General features: G+C 41.5%; 1 protein-coding gene across 1 annotated transcript in view; it reads left to right on the forward strand.

Moving 5' to 3' along the window:
• Nucleotides 1-9,064, forward strand: part of LOC106806952 (bromodomain-containing protein 7-like) — a 42,876-nt gene that overhangs the window by 27,448 nt on the left and 6,364 nt on the right. The window contains exons 9-17 of the mRNA XM_014809139.1: nucleotides 724-802; nucleotides 1,240-1,353; nucleotides 1,686-1,821; nucleotides 2,993-3,104; nucleotides 3,386-3,532; nucleotides 4,556-4,783; nucleotides 5,537-5,905; nucleotides 7,419-7,646; nucleotides 7,964-8,051. Of these exons, the coding sequence (XP_014664625.1) occupies nucleotides 724-802; nucleotides 1,240-1,353; nucleotides 1,686-1,821; nucleotides 2,993-3,104; nucleotides 3,386-3,532; nucleotides 4,556-4,783; nucleotides 5,537-5,905; nucleotides 7,419-7,646; nucleotides 7,964-8,051 (1,501 nt within the window). The remainder of the gene's footprint in view (nucleotides 1-723; nucleotides 803-1,239; nucleotides 1,354-1,685; nucleotides 1,822-2,992; nucleotides 3,105-3,385; nucleotides 3,533-4,555; nucleotides 4,784-5,536; nucleotides 5,906-7,418; nucleotides 7,647-7,963; nucleotides 8,052-9,064) is intronic.

Consider the following 9,064-nt stretch of genomic DNA (forward strand, 5'->3'; position numbering starts at 1 on the left):
GCATTATTACTGAGGGGAGTCTGGGGGTATGTCTACCGAGCTTATGTGTGTAACTATGTACGCTAGCATTATTACTGAGGGGAGTCTGGGGGTACGTCTAGCGAGCTTATGTGTGTAACTATGTACGCTAGCATTATTACTGAGGGGAGTCTGGGGGTACGTCTAGCGAGCTTATGTGTGTAACTATGTACGCTAGCATTATTACTGAGGGGAGTCTGGGGGTACGTCTAGCGAGCTTATGTGTGTAACTATGTACGCTAGCATTATTACTGAGGGGAGCCAAGCAGAGGTTTCTCATACAGTTTAATGTAAATGTGCTAATGTTTCTCATACAATGTGATCGCTACATGGCTGTACATGGCTTTAATCACGTTTTTAACGCAAATGTTTAGTTTTAGTTTCGACCCGTTCTATCTATTATTATCATTTTCGCCTCTAGTGGTTTCTGCTGTTGCGACGTGTTGATATGCTGATGACTCTATTTGGCTTTAATGATAAAGCAAGTTCTTTTACCAAAATTTTACGTAACAAGGTGAAAACTCCGTGTGCATTTTATACTCATAGGCTGTAATATTTATTCATGTGAGCATATAATCTGCACAAATCAATCGTGAGAAATCACTAACAGCGAGCTTTAAAACCTTGTAATTGACTAATGCATCGATGTTATCTAAATGTCAATATTATTTGTGTATTACCTAATCGGTTTCTTTGTCTTAACAGTTTGGATTCTTGCGACGAGATAAAAGTGGAGCAACGACTCTAGCGGTCCTTAATCCTGACAACGTGAGCTCAGAGACTGGTACGTAGATGCTTGCTAGATGTTTGGTACGATTGTACACATTGGCTATCATGTTACATTGACAAATCTGTATCCATTTGTCACCATATTCAAAGGGTACCAATGTCCTGTTCCCTTTCTGATTATTATGTGCAATGAATGCTGAATACCAATTATTTATATGATAAATTATGTTACCCGCCGATTTCAACCGTTCACAACTAATAAGAAATTAATTAAAACTGATTAATAAACATTTTCACTGAATGTCTAGCACAACTGTTTCTTTTGGTTAATCGTGTGACGGTGTAATGTGTGATTTTCAGGGTTAATCGCACACAGTACACACATAAAACTTGTAGTTATAATACTACAGGTATTCTGTCATTAGTACTGAATGAGCAAGAAAAGGGAACTAGAAATGTAAGTAATAAAATAATCTACTGCCTCTTCCGCAGGATCTGAGCAGCAGAACTTGACGGTGAACCTGGGTTTACTAACTGGGAAGCTGGCACAGGGTACAGGTCAGTTGGCTGGGTTTAAGGAGGACAAGAGGAACAAAGCTGTACCAGGTGAGGTTCTATCTTGTCTTCATTTATGAATTATCGTCATCTTATGCAAAGATTGCCTGGTAATTGATGGACGGATCAACATTTGTCTGTCTGCCGTGCCATGACAGTTCTGATTTTATCACCATTATCGAAAAGAAAACTTCTGTAACCAAATTAATTTGTTTAGGAATTGTGCTGGCTGTAAATCATTTCAATATTAATAGAAATTCATGTGTAATATCGCCACTAACGGTCTGTGCATGCAGGAATATACCGTATATGCAAGCAGGAAATTTTTCAAGAGATATCTGGGCAGCTGTACTGGTCTCACTTGTTGTTCGTGTCTCTCGCAGTGTCCTATCTCAACTATGGTGACTATGGATCCTACGGTCCTATATATGACTCATCGTTCGCTAATCTCAACAAGGAAGATTCCGACCTCATATATGCGACATACGGGGATGAGACGGGAGTGCAGTATGCTGAAAGGTAAGGTTTCGCCGTGTTTATGTGCTCTCTGGCTAGTTGATTAAAGTGGCCAGTTCTCGCAGAAAAATGCATAGATACACCTACTGTGAGCTCGTCTATGTTGTAAAAATTCACTACAACTTATTTGTATTGCTACTTCATAATATTTCTTTAGCAAATCTGCAGTATGCTGAAAGGTAGGTTTCGCCAGGTTTACGCGCTTTCTGGTTTCTTGTTTTCACCACTGATTAGTAGATGATCGCAATTGTAACTTCATTATGGTAATATTTTTCGTAATATGGAATGTGAGTCGAGTTAAGAATGAAGTTTTTTCATTTGTTTTCTTGACTTCAAGACCTCTTGTTTTTACCACTGATTTACAGCTGGTGCACGCAGACCACATGGTAATCTTTGTCTTAATATTGATTTTGAGTTGAGTGAAGACATGTTGATATTGTGAGTAACCAGATGGTCGTAATTTGGTTATATATCATGCTTGGGATACTACGGAATATATTGAAATTATAAAGGTGCACAGCTGTGTTCAATTTGTTTGTTCGTTTCCTAAAGTGAACGCTGAATTGTTAGCTGCAGACGTGTTACAGTCAGACCACTTGTGTGAGCAAGTATAATAGCATCAGTGTATAGTTATTGTATAAGTAAGGAAGGATATAATGTGTTAATATCAATATTCTCTATCTCTCTCTCTCTCTCTCTCTCTCTCTCTCTCTCTCTCTCTCTCTCTCTCTCTCTCTCTCTCTCTCTCTCTCTCTCTCTCTCTCTCTCTCTCTCTCTCTCCCTCTCTCTCTCTCTCTCTCTCTCTCTCTCTCTCTCTCTCTCTCTCTCTCTCTCTCTCTCTCTCTCTCTCTCTCTCTCTCTCTCTCTCTCTCTCTCTCTCTCTTCTCTCTCTCTCTCTCTCTCTCTCTCTCTCTCTTCTCTCTCTCTCTCTCTCTCTCTCTCTCTCTCTCTCTCTCTCTCTCTCTCTCTCTCTCTCTCTCTCTCTCTCTCTCTCTCTCTCCTCGCGCGCTCTCTCTCTTTCTCTCTTCTCTCTCTCTCTCTCTCTCTCTCTCTCTCTCTCTCTCTCCCCTCTCTTCTCTCTCTCTTTCTCTCTCTCTCCTCTCTCTCTCTATATTATATATATATATTTATTTATTTATTTATTTATTGACAAACCAGAGTCTTTACTTTTTAGCTTAATGGACTATGTGAAAGACTCTGATGACTTTGCGGTAAAGTTTGTAAATAACTTGCTCGATGCACTAACGTACAATGAGCACTCGAAATGTCAGAAGCAGTTGGAAGAGGTAAGTGATAAAGTATACTCTATGTCCAGATAGCCCTCACTATTGTCAAGATTTCATAGTTATTATGATTACACAGATTATTATATGATCATTATATTATGTTATATTATGTTATGTTTATATGATTATTATTATATTTCACAGTTATTATTCATACCAACACCTTGTATGGACTAGCCGACATAAACCAGCATAGGGCACCTTTTTACTATTAAGTAGACCACGTGCAAGGTAGAGTACCAGAGATCAGTGTAATAATTGTGAGCATTTTTTTTTCGCAGAGTAAACTAAATAAGGACAAGGAAAATGTCGCGGGGAGACCGGAAGGTCCGGGCTCGGTCCCGCAACAAGATAGCACGGGATCAGCCGAGCTGGTCCCACCACAACAGCCACAGCAACAGCAGAGCGTGCAGCAGGTACAGGCCCAGGTGAGTGTACTGCAGACCGGTGTGTGACTGACGTCAGACACAGACTGTGTTGTCGGCCGTTCCCTGCAGGACGTCGCTTAACGGTCACTGCTGCTGCTGTGTAATGCTGCTAAACTTATACACAGTATATCCTAAATATATGTGATCCGCTCCAGCATAATACGGACGAAATCGCAAGTCATTGTTTTGAGTAATGAGCACGCACATGTTAATGCTGAAAATGGCCTACCTGGACAAAAATGAGATTTTTACAAAAATACGTTCCTAAGTGCATATTTAATCCGGATATATAGGTTCAGATATCTCTAGATTATATAGGTTTAGATTATTATGGTAATTTTTTATAAAAAAAAAAAAAGTTTGAAGGGCCCTTGACCGCTCATCCCTGACTGGGCCCCTTACTCGAAAGTGCCGAAACGCTTTATCTCAAAAGCTGCATATTCCGGAATAAGTCGGTTTCCGATCTTCAAATTGCCTGTATAGATCGCGTCAATTCTTTAGCATATAGCCAAATATTATATATCATTTTAAAGGTAATTAAATGATCTATTCAGATATGCCACATAACTCAATTTGTAGAATTTCCTACTTAATCCTGGTTTTGCTGGAGCGGGTCACATATATTACACGGCGATGCCCCCGAAAGTCACCGATGATAACCGAAACGCCGTTTATTCATAAAGTTATCGCTGGAAAAAACCGGAAACTCTCACGAAGCGGACTTTCCTAATCCCGCAAAAGGCCGAGAAGGATAGTGAATATTGTGGATGCGAGGCGCCGTTGAGGCCTGTGGAGGGGAAGTTTACGAGCCAATATCTCAGCTAGTGAGTATCGTATTGACAAGCGGTTGGTCTTGTTTTAGAGAGCCAACGAATTTCTGCTTAATGCAATACCATAAAATTATTCTAGGACTTGCAGGCAAAGTAGAATAATATTGCCGTGAAATAGCACTATTTTCTCGTTTTTCCGTTGTACACTCTAGGTATTTATTAGCTCTTGATATGTTATGGTTCTATCTTTCAGGCGGTGGTACCAACCCTGGCACCAAACCCACCGGTGCAGAAGACGCCGCCGCCTCCCCATCACGCGGCACCACACACGCAGCATCCCCCGACGTCCACGGGTCCTCTACCCGTCGCCGCCCCACAGCAGGGACAAGTGATGCTGATCCAGCAGAACGGACAAGTGCAGGTGGTGCACCCTGGTGGGCAGGTGCAGGTCGTACCTCAGGGACAGATCCAGTTGTCTCAGGTTAGTGAGAAGGAGTCGAATCTACGTGTTAGTAGTACGTAGTTATTTAGTATGTGGGACTAATTTCTGAGAGAGAGTCAAATCATACCTGTTAGTACCTATAGACCAGCCTTAAATATTATTTCATGACCTGGGTCATCGCACGAAAACGAGGCTAAGCTAGGCCAATTTTGTAAACAATGGCTGCTCAGGCAGACACGCACAGAGGGGGTACACGCACTACACCAGATACACGCACGTACACGCGGCGTACACGCGAGATACACGTCACGTACAAGCGGGTACCACGCACGGACACGCACGTACACGCACGTACACGCGGTACACGCACGTACACGCACGTACACGACGGACGGGGTACACGGGCACGTACACGCGGGTACACGCACGTACACGCACGTACACTGCGGCGTACACGGAGAAGATACACGCACGTACATGCGGTACACGTACGTGCACGCACGTACACGCCACGTACACGCACGTGCACGCACGTACATGTACACGCAGATACACGCATGTACACGCGGGTACACGGAGATACCCAGTACGGATTACCAGTACGCACGCATTATCGTAATATCTAGAATTATCGGGTGACATCGTACGTCAGCTGTAGGCTTTTTTCTGCCAAAAAGCAGCACGCAGCCGGCAATGAAGTTGAGTTGATTCTGGGCTGTCAACATTGCATGTCGAGAAAACCCGTGAAGTTATCGCGTGTGACGACGGTGCGTATTTCGCTCGTTCCTGCAGGGTCAGGTATTGCTTGTGCAACAGCCGGGCGGACAGGTCCAGATGGTGCAATCCGGTCAAGCAGGGCAAGTGCAGATCGTCCCTTCGACCGTGCAAGGTCAGATCATGTCGTCTGGTCAAGGTCAGATCATGTCGTCGGGTCAAGGTCAGGTTGTGTCACAGCCACAGGTGGCGCACCAAGGTCAACTGCAGCTCGTGCAGGGGTCGGCTGGTCAAGGTCAGGTTCAGATGTTGCAGCACCACAACTGTCAAGGTCAACTGCAGTTGCTGCAGCAGGCGGGAGGTCAAGGTCAAGGCCAGCCTGTTCCCATCGTTCCGAAACCTCCCTCACACGGTTCCGGGCCAGCAACGCCGCAGGTATGGCAAAATGTATATTATACTGTTATACGTATTCTTCTTCTTCTTTTTCTTCCTCTTCTTGTTATTATTATTATTATTATATAGATATTATTATATGTTATTTAAGAAATGGAATACTTTTATTGCATTACATTAAAGGGAGAGTTTACTCTAGGTTCTAGGGTTATTTTCAGCTAATTTTAGGTATATAATTACGCTACATAAAAAGTTTCATGGTTCAATCACCATAGAAATATTATGAAAAAAATGTTTTAAAACTAACGACAACAGTTGATTACAACGACCGGTGACGCCACTCAAAGCGCACGATCTGATAAGCTTGCGCAAAACCACTTTCCAGCCAAGGGCTACAGACCGAGGCGTGGTTTTCTTATTTTATTTATTTAAAAGCCAAAAGGATTGTAATATCTTATAAACGACATAGTTTCAGTTATAATATGTGATAAATTTTCGCCTAAAATAAAATATCGTTCGGTTAAATAGCATTATAGGCTATAAATATAATTGCCACTTTCGCTGATTAGCCCTCGGTCTGTAACTGCCCAAAATAAATTGTCAAATACGCAACTTTTTGGGCGGTGGCAGCACGGTCGTGGGTGTCATGTGGCCGCCATTCAAATTTCGTAGCGTTGCATGTGTAAATAATTATAACAATTAAATTGGGTATTCTGCGTTAACAAATACGTGTGGTATAGACGATTTGTTATGCAGTAAGTACAGTTGTATGCAGTAAAATCCTAGAGGCTACTGTCCCTTTAAGTTCGTGTTTAGATTTTTATATTATTTTACACGAAATCCAATTCCTAAAACGTTAATTAGTAATTACAAATAAAATGAAATAAAATTACAAGTAATTAGGTAGTTTTCTTGTTAAAATGAGATTCCATGCACAGCTATAAATTTTTGCCAAAGTATTTCAACAAATTTGTAATTGATCTTGCCTATATTAACGCAGTGATGTGATTTACTAATTTGGTTCATGCGACATGTAGTGTTTCACTTCATTCATTATAAATATATAATTTTGTTAAAGTGCAAAATTACTCCTTTTGATTTGTTAGAATAATCAGTGTACAGTTTGACAATTCACAGTGCGCGTTACTGTTCAAGCTTGCCACATGTGTATATTTATTGTTTACAATATAACATGTAGATCCTTTCATACTGACCTGTGCTAAACTTTAGTTGTTTTCGGTTGTGTTTGTGCAAGGTTGCTATAATATGATTACTATAGTCAGATTACTTTGTGTATTGTGTGTAATGTGAAAGGTGTGTACAAGCATATAGGATTGTGGAAAAATCAATACTGAAAGTAATGTAATTACTTATTATACTTATAAAATACATTTATAGCTATAATATTACTAATAATAATTATTGCTGTAAATACTAAGTAATGACACATAAGTTTGTCAAAAATTATGCAATTTTTTGCAGAGATATACTTTTGTCTACTACGTTATCGATGGAGATTGGGTATACTGCACTATAATGTGTTTTTGTTTGTGTTGGACATCGGCAGCAGCAGCAGTTTGTACAGAAGCAGGTTCTTGGCCACCACGCTAGCCAGCCGATACAGATCATCCGTACGTCGCAGGGGCAGGTACAGCTAGTGCAGCAGTCCGGCGCAAAAGTACAAATACTGCAGCAGCATCCTGGCAGTTCAGTCCAGCAGGCGGCAGCACTGGTCAGCGTTGCCGGGCAACCACAGCCGGCCGCAGCGGCGCCGCAAAACTCGAGTAGCGACAAGGTTGGCGTTGTTCATCTTATAAATGTCTTCGTGTCTTTTTGTTTGCCATTCAGAGTAAATCATGTGGACTTTTGTGTGGCGTTAAATTTTACTGGGTAAATATTTAACTGCCCGACTTCGAATCCTTGAAGTTGGACCTATCGCGCACATTTGTTCTTATCTCATGCACATCTGGTCTTAAATTTTATGATTAATTTGTATTTATTCAACGGAAAAATTCTCTGAGCTTGAGTTCAACAGCATAAATCACGTGAATATCAACGAGCGCCACAGTGAGCGCAGGTTGTGGAATTTAACAATTGAATGCTGTGTTCTAGAGCGCTGAGCAAGACGTTAAAGTCAATCTTAGCGAGTTAAGATCGCTGTCAGACTTGGGAATAGACGTCTCGTTCCTAGAAGACTTTCGTAAGTATCCTGACAGTAACATGGTGCGAAGCTGTGAAATGATTCCAGTGGTAGTTGCACGTTGCATTTCAACTTGAGACGTTAGTTCAAAGTTACTTCCGCCAAGGAGGTTATGTTTTCGCCCCTGTTAGTTTGTTAGTTTGTTGGTTTGTTGTTTGTTGGTTTGTTGGTTTGTCTGTCAACAGGATATCTCAAAAAGTTACGGACGCATTTTGATGAAATTTTTGGGATGGGTTGGTCTTGGGCCAAGAACCAATCGATTAGATTTTGGTGGTCATCCGGATCTATCTATCTATCTAACATAATGTAACATAATGCATGTATAGTAATGCAATGTAACGCGCATTGTACAGTAATTCGAGTCAATGCAAAATGAATCTAGTTTATTTAATGTTGTTGCAGGGGCTCGTTTATTTAATGTTGCTGCAGGGCCCAGTATATTTTCCCTTTTCCTCGTTTTTTGGGTTAGATGACCTTGGAGGTCAAATCCAATGTGCCCATGACATTCAGCACCAAAATTGACCCCTACTGAACTTGACTTCTCTTGACTGTCTTTGACATTTCTAGAGTGCTCCGTATTGATTTGCATCAGGAACAGACAAACGGAGACACATTCACAAATATGTATTAGATATGCGCCGTGCATGGTAGCAACTTCTATAAACACTATTTAAAAAAAGGTGGTGAAGACTTCAGACGGTGCGTCAAACTGAATCTGACGGCCAGAAAGTAAACTGAAGCTTCCAGCAAGCAAACCTCTTACTACCAGAAACTGAAAATGAACGCAACACTTCCTAAAAACAAAATAAAAACTGCAAATTTCATCAAACTCATCAAACTACGTAGGAGTTTAACTAGCGGCAGAACGAGAATCATTCGCCCACCTCTTTCCCCTCACTCACTCACTCACCCAATCACTGCCTCACGCACCCACCTACCTCCTCACTCAACCAACCAACCAACCAACCAACCAACCAACCAACCAACCCAACCAACCAACCAACCGCAAACCA

Source organism: Priapulus caudatus, unplaced genomic scaffold, assembly GCF_000485595.1.
Source record: "Priapulus caudatus unplaced genomic scaffold, Priapulus_caudatus-5.0.1 Scaffold187, whole genome shotgun sequence".
Taxonomy (NCBI): Eukaryota; Metazoa; Priapulida; class Priapulimorpha; order Priapulimorphida; family Priapulidae; genus Priapulus; species Priapulus caudatus.